At 46.6% G+C, this 26,013-nt stretch overlaps 1 protein-coding gene across 1 annotated transcript in view; it reads left to right on the plus strand.

Annotated features, from left to right (window-relative positions):
* The first annotated feature begins 6,539 nt into the window (after positions 1 to 6,539).
* The window catches only part of LOC135384577 (ETV5-related protein Ets96B-like), a 40,001-nt gene continuing 20,527 nt past the window's right edge, over positions 6,540 to 26,013 (plus strand). The window contains exons 1-2 of the mRNA XM_064613773.1: positions 6,540 to 6,723; positions 19,819 to 20,102. Of these exons, the coding sequence (XP_064469843.1) occupies positions 6,540 to 6,723; positions 19,819 to 20,102 (468 nt within the window). The remainder of the gene's footprint in view (positions 6,724 to 19,818; positions 20,103 to 26,013) is intronic.

Raw genomic sequence — 26,013 nt, forward strand, 5'->3', positions numbered from 1 at the left:
CTGCGAGCATCGCAGCACAGAGTCATGACGTGATTCAAGGATCTGTACCCATTCCAGCTGTATGACAAAGAATCTCACAATTAACTGACAATTAATAGACAACTAACATCGTTGAGCAGCACTGGCTTGTTGACCTAACAATAAAATGTGCCACTGTTAAAGATCCGACAACAGCAGGCACCCAACATGCTAAGATCCGTCTCGCACGTAAGGAACAACACACAGATCCAGCCTAGCCCATTTTGCAGTACTGCTTTTTGAACACGAGGCAATGCTTGACTTGTTTAAATGCTGTTCAACCACAGGGGACAGCCCTGTGGAACTGTAGAAGAATGTGTCAGAAAGCAAACAAATTTCTCTGTCATATAGTTTGCTACGTGCCGATGCAAACTGTAATAGTCTTGCTCTTTCTTATTTCAGGATTTAGGCCAAGCACAACCATATCCAGCAGTATACACTGAAGAAGACCGTCACACAAGCCAAAGCGTCAGCGTAACAGCACAGGGACCCATCATTGAGGTACCAGACGTCACCTCTGCGGTTTCTTTGTTAATTTCCATTCCATTAATTTCCATTGTTAATTGGGCATTCAACGTTCAGCATGAATCCCCCTTAAAAATACGCCTACCATGTTAGAGAGAATGATGGGCGTTTAGCGTACGCCACTACCTTGTATTTATCTACTGCTGATAACTAGACTGCGTGCACATTAAAGGTCACTGACATACGACGTAGCTACCTATAGCACTTAACCCTTATCGGTATGCTATACCCACCAATTATTTGATGCAGATGGAGAATTTGTGTGCACCTGTGTAAAGCGTATTCCATTTTGATTGTGTGTGATTTCAAACCAGTCGAGCATCGCGATGCAGAGTTACAATGCAGAACGTACAAAGCCTTATGGCAGAAAAATCAAAGTGGCAGCGTTGATAACAGCAGATGACGTGTTGCTCACGAGCTGTGGCTTTGTGAAAGAGTGCGCATCCAATAGCATATTGATTGAAAATTGTTCCCTCATTTGTTATTATTTTGTATAATAAACTTCTTTCTTCTGCCTTTGGCAAAAGCAGAAGCCATAGAGTACAGCTATCGCCACCTTGAGTGCAGTGTTTGATCGGCCATCATCTGTCAATGGGAATGCTGCCATTTGATTGTTGTAGGAAAATTTAATACGACGTGGAACGGTCAGTACATGGACAGCGCCTCAAAACAATATTTACAATTTATGAGCTATGAGGCTATGAGGGGCGATATATACATTGCTACACTTCATAATACAAGAGGGATATGCACTATTTACATTCGATGGAGCATGAGACGAGTGATGGGAGTAATGAGAGATGGGAGGGGTACTGTTCACAGAGGGACACCTCGGACAGACACGGAGCCCCCTTGCACCGAAAGCGAAGGGTGGAACCGCCACCGCTGCAGAAACTCGTCGCCGCCGAGTGCAAAGAGTTCTTGTTGCAAGCTATTAGACACGAGAATGCGCAATTGACGAACAAGCAGGAAAACGGGGATGTTCCGCCGCCGTTGAGCGACAGCCTTGCAACGGGCCTTCCACAACACTGCAGCACCACACGCAGTGAAATTTACCATGATCAAAATGTACCCTTATGCTCTACGGGTGACCACAACAATACTTCACCTGTGTCAAGCAATTGGTGAGTATGGCGTGACGATAAGGGTAAACTTTTCTACCCCCACTGTCATACTCCGAATCGATAATTTGCTCACAAACCATACATTACATTAAAGAACATTTTTAGTTCTTGTGTGTTTTTTTTTTGTAAAGCTTCCTGTATTCCAGTCCTTCATTCCACCAAATGTACAAATGTATGCAATAACCTGTTTGCAATGAGCATTGCATTTGTTGTCGCTTCTTGTTGTGTGGTTTGCATGTATCAGAAATCACTCAACTGCATGAAGCACTGTTTCATTTACACAGTGGAGATTAAATTTTTAGGTGTGTAATGAACCACCCTTTCCTGTGGAAGGTTGCGATGTGTACTAACACCCTTCAGTAAAAGGGGTATACTAGTACTTCCTCGGAGATGGCGTACAAGAACACCCTTCAGTAAGACAGCGTGTACTACCACTCCCTCAGGGAAGGTGCACAAGAACACCCTACGGTAAACAGGGGTGTACTAGCAATCCCTCAGGGAGGGTGTACAAGAACGCCCTTTATTCTGTGGTGCTCTTTGACGCTTATGGGGCGTCACGTACGGGACAATCGACTACACCCCAAAAGGGTGTCGTGGCGCCTACCTTTTTTCTTAGAGTGTGGTGATGTGTAGAGCTGGGATTAGCGGGACGAAAATATTGCTAAAATCAGGACAATAGCGGGACAGGAAACGCTGAAAAGTCGGAGCACTTTCCGGGAAAACGTGCCCATCTCTGAGTATGTCAAAACTGCTTTTATTAGCTTCAGATAATTTTAACTTGTTTTGTTTCACAGAAACCGAACCGGAAACCGCAACCGCAATCGAGGGTTTTGTGATACAGCCACAGCGATTTCCCAAAACCTTCTCGATAACAGCTACCGCTGTAAAAGTCCGCTGAAGCAGCCACCAAGGTCATTACAGTCCCAGCCACCTACTCACGAGTTGACGCGGAGTATGAAGGGTTACGAGCAATGCGTGACAGAGCAGGAAAGGAAATTTCGCCGATCTCGTCGTCACGATGACTACCGCGAAGCATGCTGCTTGCAACGCGTAATTCGTTCACAAAAATTGTCTTGTCAACAGTGGCACTCTTTTTTGCAGTCACCTCCCCTTTTCCACTCGTGACACGCATGTGGCAGATAACTAGGACCCTTGGATCAACCAACATCAGGCAATCGCACCCTTTCAGGGCTCTGGCTACATTTACCACAACACAGATGAGACGTCGACCGCCGAATGAATTCTGTAAACTCTTCACCAGACCATTCGTATCCTCGGTGACAAGTGCATATCAAGTATCTATGGACGATGCCACGAGGAATACCGTGCTAACTGATGAAGTGCTGTGTGCAGCCCTGGATGCTTACTTTAGTCTAGCAGAAATCGACGCCGCTTCAAAATGAAGGGGAGGCAAATTCTCGCCTGTTCCTGACTATATCACCTATCAGCATATATCCAACTTGTCCATCACTACTAAGTCTTGTTTCGTATTATCAGAAAGAGTTGGAAGGTTTCCAAGGTGATTCCACTGCTGAAACCTGGAAATTCCCCCAGAGATTTTGGCATCGTTCAGGCCTATTATACCCCTGTCACGCTGGCAGCCTTTGACGACCGTTGAAGTCAACTGTCTTCAAAAACGCCCGTAGCCCCAGCAAGCGTGTAGTGTGTGAACTTCTAAAATGCACTGAATTCAATGCTGCTTGATAGGTTGACATGATACACGCCTGCTGGCGATACGCGCGATTTTTATGGCAGTTGGTTTCAACGGTCGTCGAAGGCTGACCGTGTAACAGGGGTATAAGTCTGCTGAGCTGCGTCCGCAAAGTTATCCAAAAAAAAATCGTACTCAAACTCAACCGCGTAGAATGAGCACTAGAGAGAAAAACTGCTTCCAGAATGTGTTTTCATCAGGGCTGATGTGCTATGGACGGATAATTGTATCTTGTGACTTTTGTGGAACATGAACGTGCTCGTCATCGTATCACTGCTGCTACCTTTTGAGACATCAAATGAGCGCTCGACACGGTCAGCTACAGCCACGGCCTCTACGCTCTGCACAGCCGAAGGATCTGAAGATCGATTCCTCCATTTGGACATCAGACTACCTCAGCGGCAGGACATTGTATATGCATACTGAATATGGAGGTAGTGACCATCACAATCTTTCAATCAGAGTGCCGCAGGGCGGCGTCCTGAGCACCCTGCTTTTCAGCGTGGTTACTGCAAGTTTACCACATTCGCATGTATGCCGACGACATATGTCTATGGTCTTCTGGGGTAGAATTACCAGCATTGTAGTAGCGCCCCCAGAATGCATTAGATTGTACAGGTTGAAGCGCTTAAAGCAAAGTTTACTTGAACGCGCCTCTGACTTGCGGAACGGGAAGAGAGCCACCCTAGCGGCGCTTAGGAGAAATAAAGGGGAAGAGTGTTGCGACTGTCCCACTTGTGTTGCGGGGGGGGGGGGGGGGGTCCGCCTTGCCACAAGCTGTTGACTCGGCGTGGTCTTCAGCTGTGGTTATCATCGCGACGCTTGTTTAGGTTTGCGGCGATTATAACCGCCGCAAACCCAAACAAACGTCGCGATGATAGCCACATGAGCGTAATGCAGATTCAACAACTCGTAAGGCGGTAAGGCTTGTGGCGTAAGGCGTAAGACGGCTCGTGGTAAGGCGGACACCCCCGCTGCACAAGTGGGACAGTCGAAACACTTTTTTTTCCCTTTATTTCCCATAAGCGCAGCTAGGGTGGCTCTCTTTCCGTTCCGCACGTTGGAGGCGCGATACAAGTGACGCGTTCAAGACCCTACATGTCCCGACTCATCAGAGAGGATGCTGCAAAGCATCGAAGCCAAAAGCCTCAAAGTATGCAAGGTGTGCCTCGTGCCGCCCCCAATGTACTAGTTACAACAGAGGCCATAGAACTTCCATTGCGAGCGCAGGAACCTGTGTGACACTACATCTGTCTATGCACGCGGCATCAGAGGCACTCACTAGCACGCAAAGTAATGCGTCGAAGTTCTCGTTTCCTGGCAGCAACTGGTACACACCATCGAGATTTCCCAAAAGCTATCCATCAACAATCGACCCAGCATCCCCCTTGGACATTTATGCTACTTAAACTCTGTGTAACTGTGCCCGGTGTGCACAGAAGGTCAGCTCTGCAATCTGCTGTGCTGAGACAGTACTGTCCATCCATCATGAAAAACAACCACAACAGGATAGTTATTTTCACCGATGGATCGACGACAGCAGTTGTGTCTGCGTATGATTTTGTTGTCCCCGAACACAACAAGGAAGGCATTACATGACTGTCCCACATAGCACCCTCAATAACGGTATCGAACTAGTAGCCATACTACTGGCTCTTCAATATGTGGTTGCATACCCGTCTGCAGCGGAATGGGTCATATATAGTGATCCAAAGGCTGGACTACAAGCCATAATATCTTCCCTACGTAATGGGTGTGCGGTACATGCAGTCCACGACATCCTGGCTGGGTACATGCAATCCCGGGGTGCCGACCATGACATCATACTTCAATGAATTCCTGGACACGCAAGCATAAGGGGGGAATTAAGCGGCCGATGAAGTAGCGGACCTAGCACCTCTGTCCTCATCAAAACATCTAGTGCCGTACTCTAACGCAGGTGTGCAAGACCTATTGAGGTCTCCTACGCAAAGTACGGCTTGACAGCAATGGCTACAAAGCGACGGCCACTCCTCATTGCTCCATCTAGTAGACCCGGAACTAAAATTCAGAGTTCCGTCCACGTTACCTCGGTCTAGCCAGACGCTCTTGCACAGGTTCCGTTTGAACGTCCCGTACGGGCGCCAATTCCTCCATAAATTTGGGAAGGCTGATTCAGCGAACTGTACACTTCGTGCAACCGTGGAGCACACTGAGTACATTCTCGTGCATCGTTGGTTGGTTGGTTGGTGGTGCATCGTTTCATGTATGCATCTCCAAAGGGCTACCATGAAATCTGCTCTCGACCGACCGGGCAACAACAACTTTGACTCTGTAAAAGTGCTGGGTTCTTGGCCACCTCTGACAAGAGGGATGCTGCCTGGGGGGGTCTGCTTATGGGAGTAGCCGAATTTGTCGTGTGGCGAATTCAATCTCTCCCTATTATTTTTTTCGGCAACATCGCCGACATGATTGTGCTGACATTTCGTTTATGAAACCCTTATTTCTAGAACAAGGGGGGGGGGGGTATGTTTAATGCTGATAAAAAAGAAGGGAACGGTTAGCCATGATGTAGGCTTATTATTCCCAAAAGCAAAACAGAAAAGAAGATGCAGCAGCAGAGACACAGAAAATTAGGAAGTAATACAGGAAAAGACAGCTCCTTCACTAATCGTTGTGCAGCCAGTCATATAGGAGGTGTCAGAGAATGCCCAAGAGTTTAGCTCCCCGAAGGAATCGTGTCAGCGCAGACGTGACATCAGCGTGCTCAGTAGCGCCATGTAGCACCGCCAGGGAAAGCTCTCTGTAGCCTAGATGAGAGAGATGACACCGGAGACTGGACCGGTGACCTTCGTATCGCTGGCAGGCAAGGAGTATATGTTGCACGTAAGCTTCTACATGACACGTGGGGCACAGATGTAATGGAAGTTGGCTCATTTTAAAAAGGAGGAGTGGAGTTCGTGCCACATTCAGCCGCAGCCGATGAAGCAACGACTCCTCGATGCGCGGGATGTGGACAGGTACAGCATGAGTCATTAGCGGGTCAATGGATCTAAGGAAGACATTGGTGCGTATAGCTTCTTGCTGAAAGACCCGTGTGCAGCTGGCAATAAAGCGGCGGATTTTCAGCTGCACATAGAGAGCGTAATGGGAAGGACAGTTGGCTGCTCAGTGTCGTGGGCATGGCGAGCGACAGCGTCAGCACGATCATTCCCGGAAAGTCCGACATGGCTTGGAATCCACTCGAATACCACGCCGCGTCTCAGGGATACAAGTTCGGAGTTCAGGGCGATGATCGTGGTGTACGTGTCAGTGATGACTGCAGCAGAGTAACAGGCCAGCGCCCCCAGAGCCACTTTAGTGTCGGTCAGGATCACCCAGGACCTGGGTGCCAACCAGTGATGGGCAAAGTACCTCAAAATTATACTTAGAGTAAAGTACCAAGTACCTGGCGTCATTAGTACTTCAAGTACAGTACAAGGTACCCAATTCCAAATGTACTTCAAGTAAAGTACAAAGTACTAGGCAAAGTACTTCAAGTACTCATCAAGTACATTGCCAATTTAATTTGTATCACTTTGCATTTCACTGTTTAGTATCTGTGTCTTGCCTTTTTGTCAGAACTCTATCGAGTATTCTTGACAAACGCTCTGAAGCCATAAAGTCCTAGGTTAAGTGCTAACTCGTGAATATGAACTTCATCAGATGTCATAATTTGCAGTAACGTGTAGAGAGGTAATCAGTCAGCTGTGCTGTGATTATGCAAAATAGTATTATGCCCTGACTGATCCAAGCTAACGCTTGTCCCATCCTACAGTTGGCGATACAAGATCACCCGCCCTAGTGTGGTGTTCCGGTACTAATCTTCTGCTATAACAGGCTAGGAAATTTCAAGAGAAAAAAGTACAAGCAAACAGAGATTATATATTTCTGGGCATTCCTTGCTGCTTTTTGAAATACAACATGTTCAAAAAAAGAATACGAAGAAAGCGAAAAAGGATGAAGCACAATGTAAGCCTTCATTTTTATACGATTGTGATCTGCAGTAATGTAATGCATTTGACCAATTAAAACACGTAAAATGAAAAAATGAAAGCATGTGTGTCTTTCAGAGTGTTCATCATGTAATGCAATCACACATATAATGTGATATAAAATAATTATTAATTGCCAATGAAGGAAATAATATAAAAAAGCATAGAACCCTCCACTGGGAGAACTGAAATGAGAATGGACCAAGTCATTGTGCTGCTGGTTGCAGTGTCCATTCCATTCGTTTTACATAATCGTAGAAGCGTTGATACGTTTTCAACATTTCAAGCCTCTCAACAATAGATTTGCTTCAACAAATATGCTCTTTAAAAGCAAAAAAGATAATTTTTCATAAAATGTCAGACTGGGACTTTTGGTACTGCATCCCACTAAAAGCGCTAAAATGACGACAAGAAGACGAAAACTCAGAGATAGCCCTATCTGTGTGTTTTCTTCTTCTTGCTGTCCTTTTAGCGCTTTTAGTAGGGTGCATTTTTTAGACTCTTTTGTGATTTTTTGTCTGCAGTCCAAGTTTGGGTACTTAAGTACTTGATTGGAAAGTACTCGGAAAAAAGTACTTGAAGTACAGTACAAGGTACACGATTTAAAATGTACTTAAAGTAAAGTACAAAGTACACGATTTAAAATGTACCTAAAGTAAAGTACAAGTACACAGAAATGTACTTAAAGTACTACTGTACTTGGTACTTCAAGTACTGCCCATCACTGGCGCCAACGATGAGACGTGCCTCAAAGCGGCCAGTATTGCGAATACGTCGGCCTCGGCAGATGACATAACAGGGAGTTCGGATCCGTGCTCAATTCCATCCTCTGGGATGCAGAAGGCAGCAGGCGACCCAACTAGAGAGACTGAAGAATAGAATAGAATAGAAATAGAAAGAAAAAAATAGAAACGTAGGTCGCACTGGTGCGACCAGCTGTTCCAGGACGCTTGACGTACGGAAGCACTGGATGAATTAAAAGATTATATCAGCACGTATCTCCTTGAGGTAGGTCGTCAGTGCACACAGCGCAGGTTGCTGGTGCTGCCTTGGCCAGCTCCCAAGTATCTCCCCAACACTAAATGGTCGGTTATGAAGTTTCCGGAGGGCGTTCTTCAGTGATCGCAGGCTAGAGTTGAAGCGTCGGCAAGTGACCAGCACGTGCTCCGTGTCCTCTACAGTTCCGCAAGTTGAACAGTTTGGCGATCCAACGACACCTATCTTATGGAGGAGTGCTGCTGCGAACGGGACGTTGAGTCGCAGGCGATGGATGACGGACTCTAAGGGCCAGTTCTCACTTGGCGACGTCCGACGCGGCATCGTGAGCGGGCGGCGGAAGTAGAGGCGCATTTCCGCCGCCCCGGCAGCGCGCACGATTTTCATGTTCCCACCACAGTGGCCTTCCGTCGTCCAAAGCAGACGAAAAATCAGGGGGCGTGGCCTTTCTGTGTCACGTAATTGGTCGCCAGCTGTCGTTCTCTGCAGCTCTCGCCGACGTCGTGAAAGAAGTTCGGCATGGCAGTTTTTTGGCTCGACGTCTTTCCTCTCCCGACTCCGGAAATGTGCGTAAATTTCCGCCGCCCGCTCACGACGCCGCGTTGGGCGTCGCCAAGTGAGAACTGGCCCTAACGGCCTTGGCAACTTCGATAGGAGGCAGTAGGTGCAGTTGGGGTCGATTCGCGCGAGGAACGAGTGATTCATGACGTCGCCTGTCCACATGGTTTTAGAGAGGCGATTACGCAAGAAGGCCAGCAAGTACTTCGCATCGGATTTCGTGAAGTAAATTTTATGAGTAGTTCTTTTATGGTGAGCAATTCGAGCAGCCTGGTCCGCCTTCTCATTTCCACCGATACCGTAGTGCCCTGGGATCCACTGGATGATGATGTTGTGACCCTTTGTTTCGGCAGAGTTGTATGCTGAGATAACACTGTATAGACGACCGGCGCAAGTGAGGATGTCGTCGAACCTTGCATTGCTTTGAGGCCATATTTTGAATCAGAGAAAATAACCCATGATGTCGGGGTTTCCTTTGACGCTATGTGTAAGAGAGCTGCCTCGATGGCGTAGAGCTCTGCCGCAGTTGAGGACGTCCTGTGAGACAGACGTATCGCACGGTGCTCTCCCGATGACGGAATGACGAACGCGCTTGTCGACGACTCTTGCGATGTGGACGTGTAAATACCTGCTGGAGTTCGGAGTACTGAGCAACCACATCCCGTCCAAGCTGTATTACAACAGGCCCTGGAGTATCCTTCTTTGACTTGAGGACTGGCACCTCTGGTGACACTGGAGGGAGTTTCAGCGCCCAGGAGGGAATGGGAGCTGCAGGCAGAGGCTTTAACCGAGGTATTTCTTGTAAGTAAGGCGCCAGAGTTTGGTGAATGCTCGACCTTGTTCGCGTTCGAATCCAGCGGGCCAACGGGTGCTTGACATGTCGAGACACCAAATGGGTATAATGTCTGAGCGTTCGGTTACTCGCAAAACAGATGTAGGTGGCTCTCTAGCTTCAGCAAGAGCTGCGCGGTTGGAGGTTGCCCGCGGGACGCCTAGGCAGAGCTTAGCACTTTTTGCTAGTGCACGTTGCAGAGAAATCTCCGATGTGGGGCATACGCCATGAAGGACGGGTACGTGGTATGCAAGCATTTGCCTCACCAGAGAGGAATGAAGCCCAAACATGGAGTGGCATGTCGTGCCCCATCGGCACCGCGAAAGATACCGTAAAACGGTGGTGCGTGAGTCTACCCGTTATTTCAGCTCTCAGCTGACTGAAGAATCAGTGTATACTTGGGTTCGATGCTGGAACAGGATGAAAGGTGATCTATGGCTGTTCAGTTCTACCCAGCAGGCCGACCTAATTAAGATCCAGGTGAGGCCATCGCGCAATAACCGCACGACACCGCACGACACGATACTAAATAGAGTACATGACAATATTTTATTATACATTTGAAATAATCGTTAAAGGGGGGGGGGGGGGTCCGCACCAGAAACGTGTTAAAGTAACAGTGCGACATCGATCTATACCGTATGATGTTTCAGTGGACACAATTTCTCATCCCCAGGAGGCACAGATAATTAGAAAACGAATATTTCCCTTTTAGTGATTCAGCGCTCCTTCACGGAAGAAGGGTCCAGCAACAATGGGCTTCACCTCAACGGTATATTGTTCGCATGCGCCTTTCTGTAGGTTCTGTTCTACCAGTGGCGAGTACCCTACAGCGAAATCGAGGAAGCAGATGACTCGTCATCCATATCGCACGAAGAAGTTACCAAACCGATGGCCCGCACGAGACTACATGTGACGTCACGCAGGGTACAGGAGGCTGGAGAGAGAGCCTCCTGGAGTTTCGGTTTCGATATAAGCTTCCCAGCTCTTTTGGCAACTAGTGAGTCCCCGACCGCCAAATAAACTTCGTTTCTCATTTCTGATGAATGCACGGATTTACACAGTCACTACTAGAATTTCGAATTGTCACTATAAGAATTCGAATTATCCCGTAAAGCCTCAGGACGCGTTTATCTTGAGAGAATAAGGAAGATTTGATTTGTGGGCAGTACGGGAGAGGATATTTAATGACAAAATTAAAATACCAAGAAATGTTTTCTTATGTCCTGCGCAGTGTTGCCAGGTTGGATGTTTCCCCCCCAAATCTGGATGTCTAGTGCCGCAGCCTAGCAAGAATAATTTCGGTTTACAGGCTGGTGAAGCCTGGAGGTTTTTCTCTTGTCTTGCAATGTTTACAGCAGAGGGAGCTGTAGTTATGCGTTAGCAGTTAAACAAACACAGCATAGAACGAACGGGTGTTAAACGATGAAAAGCATTGTAAAAGCATTGTAAAACCACTTCAAGCACCTCACAACATCCAAACTTTTTTCAATCCACCGGAACACGGTGCTAGGAATTCGCACAAGATTTTCATCTTCAATAGACCTCTACCCGAGAAACGTCATCATGACGTTGGTAGACAGACTGAAACCGAAACAAATCGGAAGGGGAGGGCTACGTTCCACGAATGGGAACTTGTTCGCTGCCTCCTATTGAAAGAAAAGTAGGACTCAAGGTCGCGCCCCTTTCAGGGACCATCGTAGTCCCCTCAACACGTCCTATCTCCATTGATCACTGCCGTCTTATTTTAAAAAAAATCTTGTTTCAGTGGGCCTGTTCTTTTTGCAGAAAAATACCATATTTCACGCGCCTCTTCTCGATAGCTGAGGTGCGCAATGGGCGTTTTCATGAAGCAGTATTCAACAAAAGTATGCGAGTCGATATCTGCTTAAACTGTTATCGTGACAGCGTGACTTTTTTGGAAAATTCAATACATGGAGGCTTTTGTCCGAATTCTAGAGGCTTCTATGGGTCCACTTGAAAGGACAACGGGACAGGACTTGGCAACACTAATCCTGCGGCGCAGTGACGAGATGCTCCGTAGCATTCGACAGAAAAGAAAAGATACAGACTGCGTCGTTTGCTAATTGTGCACTCCAGATATTTAGGTACCGTGTTGATGCTCCACATAACATGCCTCGTGCGCAGTTTCCTTTTTTTTTCTCTCTCTCTCTCTCTTAGAATATTTTGTGTGGACGTCACTCGTATGAATATACAGAAATTCTTACTTCCTCATACTGGAATCCGTGATGTTCTTCGTCGAGAAGACTTTCTGTGCGTTGCTGTTAGCACTGTGAGCGTAATTATCATTTCCCTGCATATTTAGCTTTCATTGAGCTGTACTAACAATGGCTACAGAGCAACAACAACAACATAGATGAATGGATAATGATGATGATGTGGGATGTTTCCCTGCGTTGAGTGCAGGACCCTACCCCATTCCAAAAAGGTTCACATGAAAGGATGACGAGGGAAGGAAATCCCTACAGTTCGTGAAGGAGGCCAGTGGCCCTCAGAAAGGAAAGAAAAGCGCCAAGTGCACGGCACTGATGTCCAGGGTTACTCCATGGGCCGAGAACTTTACAGATGTTGAATGACCTCTGATCCATCATTTCAAGTTGACATTTAAAGGCCCGTCGCTCGCGTACGTACTGGCTGCAGTCTTCTAGAATGTGTTGGATTGTTGCCGGGAAACCACAAGTTGTACACAGCGCCGTGTTGCTGTGGCCCAGCCTATACCGGAGTGGAGGGGTGAATGCGACGCTAAGTCGTAAACGACGCACGAGGGACGTAAAGAGGCGAGGGAAACCGCCTGACATTTCAAATAAACGCGTTGGGTCAACAATTGTTTGTCAACAATTGTGTCAACAAACGTCTGGGACAACTAAATTGTTGTTTCCTGGTCCAGGTACCTCGTCAGGCTTATGCCTTTGTACCTGGCCCACATTTCTGCGGAAATGAAAATAAATAATAATAAAAAAATAAAAAAACAGCATACAGAAGCGACCACCGGGTGATGTCATGATACCATTCCTGATGAGCCCAAGGCGACGTTAACGCGGACAAAAGGGAGCGCCTATCCCCATTCGAAAGTATAATGGGGACTGCTGAGCAGCGATGGTGAGCCGCAGCAGCTGCCCGATCCGCTACTTCATTGCCCCTTATTCCAATGTGGCTAGGGACCCATTGGAGGGTGAGCCGGTGGCCCCTGTCTTCTAAAACCTTGAGCGTCGTCAGGATGTTCACTACAACAGGAGCCAAGGAGCCATGGTTGCCCATGTTGTCTATGCACTGCAGCGCTGCCCGCGAATCTGTGTAAACCACCCAGAGGCGTGGGTGGTGATCCAAAATAGACTTTAGGAATAGCAGGATGGCATACAACTCCGCAGAGGTGGCCTAGGTGCGGTGCGATAGGCGGAACCCACGTGAAATAGACTCCTCTGGAATTACAAATGCCGCAGATGAGCCGCAAGTAGTGGAGGAACCGTGCGTATATACGGCGGTTTGGTTTTCGTATGCAGCGTCCATCCACTCCAGAGTAGCCTGCTTGAGGATTGGAGCAGGGGTTTGGCTCTTCGGCCCCTTGATCCCCGGGATGTGAGACGAGATGGATGGTTTCGGCAGTGTCCATGGTGCTACTGAATAAGCGGTTGGGGCAACAGTGAAGGCAGGTATATGGTCCGTTAGTTCTTGCGCACTCTGCGCGATTTTGCTGCGGTTCCGCTTACGAAGCTTCTGTACCATTGGGTGACGGCGATAGTGAGCGCGCAATCACAAATAGTGGAGGAAAGTTTCTCTCTGGCGGAGGACGCCAATTGGGAGTTCCCTGGCTTCGGCTACCACCATCCTCGTCTCAGCGCAACCCGGAACGCCAAGACAGGTCCGCAAGCTGCGCGCCAAGACGCAACGGAGCTTGTGTTCGGTCGTCCGTGATAGTCCGTGAAACACAGGAAGGCTGTAGACTTCTGAGCCACGAACAAGCGCTTTCGAACGCGCGCACGAACAAGCGCTTTGTGGAGTGCAAGAAGGTCCCGCTCAGTACATCCCCCAGCGCAAGCCGGCAAAGTGACGTATCACACTTCCCCAACGTTGCGCCTTTGAAGTGAGATAGTCAATGTGTCTCGCCCACGACAGGTTGCGGTCCAACACAACACCGAGGAACCTGTGGTGCCTGACCTGCTTTAAGGGGGATCCTCCGATGTGTACTTGGAACCGGCGCATCTCTTTCCGGGTAAACGGAAGGGTAGCATTTTTCTCAGTGGAGATGTCCATCACTGCGTTCAGGAAGTAGGCATGTATGGCATCAAGTGAGCTCTCGAGCCGACGCTGAATTGCAGGGCGGGACTTGCCAACCGTCCAGACGCAAATATCATCAGCATAGATGGACAGATGCACCCTCCGAGGAAGCCACTCCTTGAGGCCCTTCAAGACAATGTTGAATAACAGGGGGCTAAGGACACTTCCCTGAGGAACTCCCTGTGGCACAGTGATCTTTTCCGTGTCCCCCTCGCCTAAGTGACGAAAATCTTCAGTTGACGGAGGAAGTCGGAGAGCCATGTCAGCGCCCTATGAGGCACCGGGGCCTGCAACAACCCATGAATACCAGAAGGATGGCTTACGGAATCGTACGCCCGTCCGATGTCCAGGAAGAGAGCCATCGCTATTTATCTTCGCGCCTTCGCTTCGTCGACCGAAGAGACTAAATCGAGCACCGAATCCATGGAGTTACGGTGCCTGCGGAAACCCGCCATTTCCTGAGGAAAAACAGATCTTCGCTCCAGCCACCACTCGAGCCTGTGCAGTATCATACGTTCAAGGACCTTGCCTAAGCAGCTGGTGAGGCTCACGGGTCGGAAAGGCGCCAGATCAGAGGGTTGACAGAGCAAAAAATCGTACCGGTGGCGGAAGATAAGGAACAGCCACGAGTGAACTTTCGCCATCCCGTCTCCTTATCTACCTGGCTGACAGCGTGTGCGTGTGCGCGTTGTACCGCTGAGTGGGTGTAGCGGTGCCCCTTTATCAGGATGATTACAACCGCGTGCGAACCGAGCACATGAACACGTAATCTAGTGTCGGATGGTTGAGCGAAAGAGCGCAATATTACGCTACCACGTGCAAAAAACATGTAAACCCAAACGAATTAATTCTTTTTATTGTGTTGTTTGAATTCGAAATAATTACTCGCAAAAATCACAAAGTGTTGAACCGGTTTTTTTTTTTTTTCTGGAATATCATTCGCTGAAGGTCCCGATGCGTAAAATAGCGGTTCCGAAAGCGTCCGAAGTAAAAATTTGGTTTTTTATTTAATTAATGAGCGTATGCAAATGAACCGCTCACTGCTCTGTTCTTGGCCGACGTCTCAGGGTTCTTTACCAAAGAAAAAAGTTACTTATTCGACAGCACCACCTGTTTACGAACTATTCAGCAGCCGGACCTTTGAGAAACAAAGACGGAGGCAGGCGACACCTGGTGAACATGATGGAAACTAACCGGGCAGAGTCTAACACACAAACATTTGCTATTCCGTGTTAGCGCTGCGAAGCAACTGTGGCCATGAGCGGCGCGCGGATGTGAACAGATGGAGAGAGGGCAGCAGGAAGGAGCGGGTGACAGGGGGGTAGTATGCGTCCTGGTCCGACTTCAGGGGGAAGTATGCGGACATTCGTCTGGAAAGTCTTCGGAAGACCCAGGGAAAACCTCAGACAGCACAGCCGGTGGTAGGATTCGAACCCACCATGTCCCAGTCTTCAGCACGACCTTGGCTACCACCAACGAGCGGGACGTCTTAACCATGCCGCTGGTAACACACAAACAGACAAATATAAAGCGTAGAAGCATCCAACGCCTAAGAACGCTGAAAGATTGAACTAAGACAGACAGCGGCCTGGCTCGAACTCACACCTCTTTCTGCTCCAGATTTGCCATTACTGCTGAGCAGTTTATACGTATGAAAACATGGTCGATCCTACGAAAGCACCACGCTGCTCCAGCATCTGGAGGAGTGAGCAACTGTGCAGTGCCGATTCACATTCTGTGGATGTGTTTTCATTCGAGCCACTTCAAAGATACAAGAGGAAGAGAGCGCCTGAGCAGTACACACACACACACATTAAGATACGATGATCAGATGGGGCTGATGCCGGCCAGCAGGCTGGGCGCTGCCCCAGTGCCATTTGTAGCTAATGTGAGATGATGATGGAGATGAGCACTAAAATGACGCGGTACTGTGAATTTTTAAATCTTAGACATCGTGACTCAATGGCGTTATCGCTTGCGACAACTTGACTCTCCAAGAACCTGTCACTGCGATGATCTGGAGCACATCCTTCCCGATTGCCCGTGCTATACCAATGTTTCCGAACCACACTTTCAGGGTTCTCTAAATCAGCTAGACTCTCGCCCTATCACTATGTCAAAATTGCTTGGTCCATGGCCAAATCCAGCACACCAACGCTTACCGGTCCTCAATGTTAGGCGCCGCATTATTCCATTTCACCACATTACAGCAATGGAGTAGGGTATCGCACCCTAGCGATGAAACTCCGCAATCATTTCTAAATAAAGTTGCTGTTGTTTAAAATTCATCAAGCGACAGCGCCGCCTATCAACAGACAGATGACAAAGTGCTGGGTCCGTTCACTTGTAAACTGCAGCGCGTTTCAGTTAGAGGACGCCCTTATGTCTCAGGTTTTTTTTTTCTTTTTTTTTTTGCTTGAGAAGCATACATTCAACCCACGCAAGTTTGTCGAGACAGCCTTTGTCGCCGGGGCCAGCTGCTTCAAGTTTTATTTTTTCGCAAGCAGTGGAAACCTCGTCGCAACGGACAAGGAGAAATATCATCCTTATTCACGTGAATTCATTTTTAGGACCTTCCAAAAAATGTTCATAAACAAGCGATCGAATAGAAATAAGGTGCTTCAGTTCACCCATTTCACCAGCAAGTCGGCTGCTGGAGCCAGGCTAACCTTTCCCCTCTTTCGTGTTTTTTGTTTTGTTTTGCAATAAACCTATATTCCCCCCCATTTCACCTCTACGCTATATTGTAGGATATTTCGGGAAATAATATAAAATAACGCAACAATAACACCAGCAAAACTTGCATGGTCGTGGCGCCACCATTTACCGAGGTGTTTGCATGCCGTCAAAGTGCATGTTTGGTGCTTGGCGGTACATACTATGGAAAGGCAGATTGACAGCACTTCTGGAATCTTAGTTGACTCTCAATATATATTCACATTCGATGCCTTGTTTATTTTTAGATTTTTCCTCGAGTTCAGCTCTACACTTAAACCTTCTTATTTCCTTTATCTTTATTCGCTCTCATTCATATTTTCCAAGGTTTTTCTTTCCTTTTTTATCTTCGCACAAAATAGGCACCAAACGAAAAATGATCGTCAGAGAATTCGATACCCCAGGGACTCGGTGCGCCAGCCCACGCTTAGTGCCTATTGGTCGAAGTGCGAGCGAGCTCGGCCAATAGGAAAATTCTACGGAGCGCGGGTGAATTGGCGCGTGCTGGATGACGAAGCCACTGACTTTCATCCAGTATGTGGAACTTTGTCCAAGATGTCACTGCGTCATCGGATCAGAAGAGACGCTGCTGCAAAAATGCCTGCGTCAGGCTAGTGAGTCTTCAGTGAAAGTTAGTGGCCACATAGGACAGCCAACCCCTCAGTGAAAAGCCATATTCGTTAAATTAGTTGAGCAGAGTCACTATGTGGGAGCCATATGCTGCTATGACCAGATCGGTCTGTGGCGACATTGCTGAGGTGAGTAGTAAGAGCTTATATCTCTGTGTGGATTTAGAGGTGTACCTTTTTCCAACCCCATAGACAGGCAGCTTAATCACTAAACTTGCCACGTGCGTTCACAATCTGCAAGAATAACTGGCAAATTTTCTTCTGCAGCGGCACAAATATCAATCTGTATGGATTACGATAACGTTCAAAGTCACCTAAAGGGGAATAGGAGCCTTATGGAAGGTATCAACAAACATGGCTGGTATTATTGTGATGTTCACGCGCAACTTAAAAAAAAAAAAACGCATCCAAATTATAAGAGTGCGAATATTTGAGTAGATGACGTTGAATAAAGGCACATCAGTAAGGCAAACACTGCCATTAGGCTGCAGCCTTTCGGACCGTGTAACAACTAAATTATAATAAGTAGATAATAATAGATTATAATAATTGGATTAGTTTTACACGTAAGGTGAGTCCGCCCACTATGTGGCTGCATTCTGCACATGCCGCAGAGATCAACAGACCAATAGGCACTGTGGATAATTTCGACTACCTGGGGTTCGTTTGACGTGCCACGGAAAACTCCCACACACCGTGCTGGAAACAACGTGCTGGAAAAAAATGTTTCTCGAGGACTACGCTTTTCATTGATATAACGTGAGCTCTAGCCGTGCCGTCGATGCTGAGACTATCGATGTGAACCTCGTGAATCCCCATGAATACCTATATGAGGACATGTGTCGTTCCTAAAGGCGTATAAGGATTTCACTAAAGTATTTCCGCGTGCAGAGGGAAATGCTGAAGAGAGGACGCTCCACCTCTGACTGCGTGCTCTTCATCAGAGTTGGGAAACAGAAATACTGATTACAAAATAAAAAGAAAGTACATATTTATTAATTACAAATACGGGACGCCCTCGGAATACGTGACTTAAAAAATTACAAATGAATTTTATAGTGCACGCTTTACGAGATACCGTTGTGCAGCACCAGTTCTATTAGTGTTGTAGTCTGCTGTGCCCAATGATTTCCCCATAAATTCACTTCTGGGGGGTGCCGAGCTTTCAAGGGGGGGGGGGGGTATGCTTGGTGAAGGTTTGACTTACGGAATTTTTCTTAGACACTGAAAGAATCGTGGCAAAATGGTGACATATCTGCGCAGCTTTCCCGTTTTATTTGTACATGTTATTACGTTCGAACACAGTACAATTGAATATAGATTCATTATGAACGGCATTTCAACATTAAGATGCATAATTGCACGACCGACAAAGAAAAAAGACTAGCAACTTGTCTCACGAAGCTCAATGAATATCTAGCAACCAAAGGTGAAAACCCTAGACGAAAAAAGCGGAATACCTTGCTTGATTGGGTTGGGCGCAAATGGTTCTTGATGAGCCACATTGAGTTTGTGTGCCCGCACGCATTTTTGCTCGTATATGCGCGCAATATATGCATTGAACAGTCACTTTCAAATGATCTTGGACAAATGCATGGTACGATCATCTACATGACTGTGGTCCTACAGCATAAGTTTGACTGTACAGGATGTAATTCGCTGCGCCGGACTCACTACCAGAACGTGGTGGTGGCCGAGCTGGGTGGTGTCACCTGAGAAATTTCAGGGGGGGTGTTGCAAAAATGCAGGGGGGGGGGGGTGTAGGGAAATCCCTGGCTGTGCCGTCCTTCAAATGGGCTGATATGTTAAATGATTTTACAACATGCAGGTGCTGCACGCTTTTGCACAAAATATTATGAGCTTCTCAGCAAGGTTCTCAAAACAAATTGTATTGATTATCTGTACAAGATATGTGAATGGTAACTACTGTTCACCGGCATAATTTCCCTCTGTTCTTTCCAAGCCAGGTAAAGGACCATTTCAGTATGTCCATGGCTTTCACACGATGCAGTCTTACTCCGACAGGTAAGGAGCTTTCAAACAAGAAGCTAAACATTCATAGAGCGTTCGAAGTAATGCGCACGAGGTAGTGTGGGAATGTAGAGATACCTCCGCAACACCTGTATGGTCTCTATACATGTGGAACCATCATATGACCGCCAGGTCAACCAGTGCGTGATAGCGATTTCACATACCAAGGGGATACCTCTTTTGCTCAAGGAATATTCTAGAACTCTGCAGAGCACTAACGTATGCTAGTGTTGTGAACACAGTTATCTATTAATAAGAAATCCTTCCTAGAAAACGGTGTCTCGTAGCAAACGAAAAAGTTCTACAATATTTCATTGGTGGCAATTTTTTAAAGGTTTAGCTCAGCGCTAATGGACGTAAATTTCTACAGGCTTTCATCGGTCAAAAGTTTGTGACGCCGGTGGACCGTTCCGACACAACAGCTACTTCACGTACGGCGAGGGCCCGCCATTCGCGAGTGCTGAAAATGCATCCTCCATTGAGTACCAACGCGTGCAGCCACAGATTCGTGGATCACCTCCTGCGTCCTCGAGTCCAGATCCTACGAGTACCCTCGAATACCGCGGACACAGAGAGGCAGACATTGCACGCTCATCCTCCGCTGCCTTTGCTGGGGCATCTTGCGAGGCTTCGGAGCACGAGTTCAGGAGGCCGGCAAGCACCATGCACCTGCACGCGCCGCCAGAAATGTATGTTGCAAATACAGTCAACCTTCGATTTATTAACACCCTCGGTTCCCCAAAATATCGTTCATAAATCGAGGGATTCATAAATCGAAAGTTCCGTTAAGTGAGTACTATCGAGCAAATGGAACAGTATTTCCGTGTTGGGATTGTGTTTGGAATGCAATATATTGTGTAAATTTGCTTTCAACCATGTCTGGTGCTGTTAGCGCATTCACACTCTGTTTATTATTCAATACTAAATTGTTTAATTTTGCTTTGGACCATGCCTTGCGCTGTGTCAATCTTAGAAAATAGAGATGTCAGGACATTCGCAGTCGACAGGTCTCGGATTTGCTCCGGGATTTTTAGCCTCCGTTTATTTATCTCCGGGTGACAGCCGCCACCCTATTGATGAGTTGAGGTCACGAACACTTGGTCGCCCCTTGTGCGACCCCGGAAAACCCGTTTGTTGTTCGGATTTCCAGGGCTTAAGAAACGAGGGTGCAATACCTGGAAAAAGTTTTGTCCGTTCAGGAGTCATTCATAAGACCACGGAATAATCCCTTTGAAGGTTGCTGTTGACCTTGGAACGACCCCTTCATAAATCGAGGGCAAAAACGCATGTAAAAAGTTTGGTTCCTCGTGCTCGTGTTCATCAAGGGAGGGAATTCATAAATCGAAGGTTCATAAATCGAGGGTTGACTGTATACCTTTGTGATTGGCTAACAGCAGTTTATAGTAGTGCAAGTAGTATAGTAACAGTAGTATTACCAGCAAAGTAATATGTTGTATTGCGAGTGAAACAGTACATAGTAGTAATAGTGGTAAGTAGAGTATCACAAATGATAGGATGGAGCCCTTTTAGATTTCTGCATTCAATTTTGGTAAAGCATGCGGCGAGTTATGCTTGTTGTCACAGCTGCAACATATTCAACCATAGTATTACGATACCAAATAAGATAAGGATAAATAATTAGATAAATTCACCAACGCAGACATGGAAATTGCGACCAAGGCTACAATTGGTTGACTACAACTTCACGAATACGTATCCTACGCAAATGTATCTGCAATCATAACTTTGTCCCGAATCCTATCTGTACTGAGTCTAGCTTAATGGGCCTATCTGCCTTGACCAAACCTTATTCTATACTTTCTCTACCTCTCTATTGCGTAATGATAAAAAAAAACGTTTTTATTAAATGCTCAGCATTTGGTGTAGGCAATCAGAAGAGGAACAAACGTTCGGCTGCAACATATTCGCAAGCAGAAGTTAGTCTTTTCCGCAGTTAGACTCACCACGCAGTGAAGCACGCTTTACAGGCCTTTCGCATTAGGCCTTTCGTGTACCCAAGGATGGATGGTGTTTTCCTATGCTGTTCCGACACTATAAAAACAGAGCTTCACCGCATAGCATGCTCCTAGTCAACCATCATCCCGAATGATAACGGGGGGCGCAGGCCATTTTTGTGGCAATTATGAACCGAATAATGCCACAAAAATGCGTGCGCTTCCCGTTTTCAGCAAATCAGGAGAAAGAACTATGTCACTCGGGGTGGTGGTTGGCTAGGATCGTGCTATGTCGTGCAATTCATTTCTAAGAGTGCATATTCCACCACTCGCACAAATGCACTTTCTGCGATACCCCCATTTTTAAAGGTATCTTAGAACATATTGGGATGACCCACCTTTGCCTAGGTCAAAAATTGAAAAGCTTACAACGCATTACATTGAGCATTCTCGGACCCACGTCTCATCTTCAAAATCAGTCCCTTTGATTTCCAAAATGGTGAAATTGAAGAAAGAAAAAAAAAAAAACGCCACTAACTGCCTTCCCTTGTCTTCAGGCGTGAGGAGTCATCAAACCGACAGCTCATCTGGCACAAAAGCCTGGCCCATTAAACTATTGTTCTGCATAGACTATGCCGAACAGTAGTTTAACGGGCGAGGCTTCCTGAACATTCCCAACACTAATTCCAGAGTTCTGTACCTCTCGAATAACAGTTCTTCAACGTTCGTCCCCAACACGCTACTCAGTATTCGGCACGTTGTCCGGGTCAACAGAAGTTCGTGGTCGTCGCGTGAGGATCGTCTTCCACATGTTTTCTTAACTACGATTGAAGACAATAAAACGCTCACAAGGCTTGACCGCGGCCGTTCGACAGAAACGCTACAAAACACCATTTGGATTGCACGTGAGCCTTAACGCAGCTAGCATTGGAAATAAAACCCTTGTTAATATTTGAACCACATTGGCATTTACTGTCCACTCAAACTGTTTGGCAGTGACCAAGCAATCGGTGTGATCATTAAGTTACAGGTTAAAAAGTTCGGGCAAAATAACGAGTTACATTTTTGCGAAGGAACCGTAACTATTTTCGTTTAACAATACGTACAATGCAGCTGAAATAAAACAATGATTGCTATTTTCTTTTCCTTTACATTCATCAACTGTCATTTTCTTTACTTCTCTGCATATTTAATTGAACTGGAGTAGCCATCTCTCTTCATGAGCGCCTTCTCTATTTTATTTTTCCCTGCACACAATCCAAAACAATGACTAATCATTTCATTAATTTTTCACACATTCATTCACCGATTTATTTTTTAAGCATTTTCTGGCGTTACAGGTTACATTTGCGTTTCTCGCTGCAGGAACGAATGCACCTACCGTATCAAGCATAATGTATGTTCGGAGTACGAAGCAATGACTTCGGGGCCGGGACAGGAAGTGTCAGCTCTTTGCTACAGGATTCCACACTACTCAGCGCAGCCGCACAGCATTAGTGATGATAAACACAGAAGAAATGGTGAGTGCCGGCACTTTTCAAAAGTAGGATTAACAAACCAATATACACAGTTTAAACGGCCACATGAAAGTTTCATTAATTTTAACTAGTTTTGTTGTATGTGCGTTGTTAACATCGAAGGTATGGTTAGGATTTTCCACCGGGATAAGCAGTGTATCCTTCAACGAAAAAAGAAAAAAAATAGAAAAAACAGTAGAGAAGTTTACTCCTGGTTTTGCGATATAGGAGCGTGCCAGGGTGTAAGCATAACAACCGTCTGTCACATTTCCATCCACTGACTTTGGCTGGGTTCACCCATGCGCCACCACGGGTTTCCAGCCGTTTTTCGAGAGCCGCTTCGAATGCCAACGGATGCCACCTGAAGTGCCTCTCACCCCTGCGGTGCTACGTGTCCAGCGCACGCTACGTGCAAAACAGCGCCGAAATTCTTCAGGTCTGTTGATATCTCTGGAACAACGACTTCGTTAAACACGCCCAAGAACTAACTTTGGACGTTGAAAAAAGAGGTTACCCCGTGACGTTATACATGATTTTTTTGCTAAATCCTCCGCCGTCAGTATAAAGTCTCCTTACGTACCCCAAAACCAAAAAGGCCAGTGGTAATATAATATTTCTCGCCACTTACGACAAGTCACTGTTGAACACCACGTCCATCCTAAAGCGACATTTAAATATCCTACATGGTTACAATACGTCAAATGAAATCTTCCCATCTCCTCCCCGAGTCGCATTCCGTAGATTAAACAATCTACGGAATATTCTACCTCATCCCGCTTAACGCAACGCCGACCTAAATGTTAGCCCTGTCACAATACACGTCGCCAATCATGCACATTTAAACTTCCTTATACGACCGTACGTAGCACTACATGTAATTTTGTACTCAAAATTCATCGCTATAATTCTTCTAATGTGTGTTATTTAATATCCTGCGACAAATGCAATGTCCAAAACATTGGAGAAACTTCCAACACCGTGCGAGATATCTTCTATGGTCACAAATTCCAGATCCACAATAGGCACCAATTACCCACATCAAACCACTGGATGATGATGATGAGTTGGTGTTTATTGGGGCATCAAGCCACTTGAGCCTGCCTCGTCACAGCAATTCATCTAGGTTCAGCCCATCTTCCATCCTGAAGCCGTTCTCTCACACTATTTTCTTCTTTTAGTTGCCTTCCCTCGGCATATACCACCCATTCGGACAGACAACCTTCTTTCAGCTACTTTCACCCATTTCCCGCGCACCTAGTTCCTTTCTTTAGTTGCGTGAGGTCACCATCGCTCGGACGCCTCATGTGGAAGATTCCCTCCCGTTGTCCGTCTGGCTCTACCCCAGGTCAAGACAGCTCATACCTGGACATTTCATACCGGAAAACTCATAACAGACTGAACTCACACGGGACAATTTACACCATAGATTGAGAAGTTACCCGTCAAAAAGAACTCGTTACAAGTTAAGTTACCGTGTGCAAAATGTAACTAAGTTAATAACTAAGTTCTTCAGTCTGAAATGTAACTCGCAGTTACTGAGTTACTTAAAAAAAGAACGAGTTACTCCAAGTTACTTAGGACACAAAATAGCATTACGCAGGTGCAGCGCGCGTCAGCAGTTGAGTTAGACCTTGAGTTACCTGCGGAGGAGTGCAACACGCTTAGATCGTTTTCGTTTATGTCCAACAATAGACCTATCCCTGTTTGTAAACAAATGATGTCATAGTGTTCGACAGCGCCAAAATTTGGTAGAATTGAACTACGCTCGAAGCTAGAGGTGAACAAGGTCACGCCCGAAAGCCACGGTCTTGAGGGGATTACGATATGGTCCCTTAAAGGGACGCGACCCTCGGTCCTACTTTTCTTTCAATGGGAGGCAGCAAACAAGCGCCCGTTCGTGGAACCAAGCCCTCTCCCTCCGATTTGTTTCGGTTTCAGGCAGTTTACCAATGTCATGATGACGTTTTCTGGTAGATGTCTAGTCGAACGCTTTGCATCTTTACTCCCTGTGGGCGCACAATGGTTCAGCTTCATTTCAATGGCAGCGGTTCTTATTTCCTGAATAAAATACTGTCATTGATTGAATATCACGTTTTATGGCACAAAATGCCATGGAGGAACCGGAGAGAAAGCAAGAAAATATGTAGATGTGAGCGAAAAGCGAGTTAAAAGTAACTTGGAACTTCACTTAAGTTACTTTGGCAAAGTTACCTGGAAAAGGAACGAGTTCCCCTGAAAGTTACTACAGCGCAAAAGTACCGAGTTAAGTTACAAGTTACCAAAAAAAGGAACTTAGTTACAGTAACGAGTTACTTGTAACGAGTTACCTCGAACTCTGATTTACACCAAGCGAGCTCATACCACACTCAACTCGTGCCGCACTCAACCTTTACAAAACTGAACTCATTCCAATGCAACTCAACTTGCGCCGGGAAAGGCCACATCAGGCCATATCTTTTTCTTTGTATATACACTTTCAGGCTTGCACTAAGGCCTCCACAGGTGTCGCTGACGCCGTGGAACACTAATGCCGCGGCACACCATCTGTGCCGGCCCAATAACGTACATGTAACTTCCCTGCGCTGGGTCAATGAGCCTCAACTAGGACGAAACGGGGGGGGGGGGGGGGATAGGTTTATTAAGAAAACTGAAAGAAAAGGTCAGCCAGACAGAGGTCGGCTTGCTATTACAAAAAAAGACAAGAAGAAGAGTGAACAAGAAGAATGTAAAGAAGAACAAAAAACTGAAAAATCACACACAGGGTCACACAATCACAAGGCCGGAACGGCCGTTTGCAGCTGAGATGCCATATCAAATTGTAAACACATTCTTCCGTTTCCTTTCTTTTTTCTTTTCTGCTTTGGGGTATACCGTCTTTCTTTTTTTTGGGGGGTAGCAGAATTCGCTTGCGCGAATTCAACCTCCCCTTGTTATTTTACCAACCACCACCACCACCACCACATTCTTCACGTGCAGCCATACAGAGCTCTGGCTACTTTCGGCTTTTGTATATGCATTTTCCGGCTTGCAGTGCGGCCTCCACAGGTGCCGCTGGCACTGTGGAACACCGATGTCTCACCGCGACACACTGTC

Source organism: Ornithodoros turicata, chromosome 2 (genome assembly GCF_037126465.1).
Source record: "Ornithodoros turicata isolate Travis chromosome 2, ASM3712646v1, whole genome shotgun sequence".
Taxonomy (NCBI): domain Eukaryota; kingdom Metazoa; phylum Arthropoda; class Arachnida; order Ixodida; family Argasidae; genus Ornithodoros; species Ornithodoros turicata.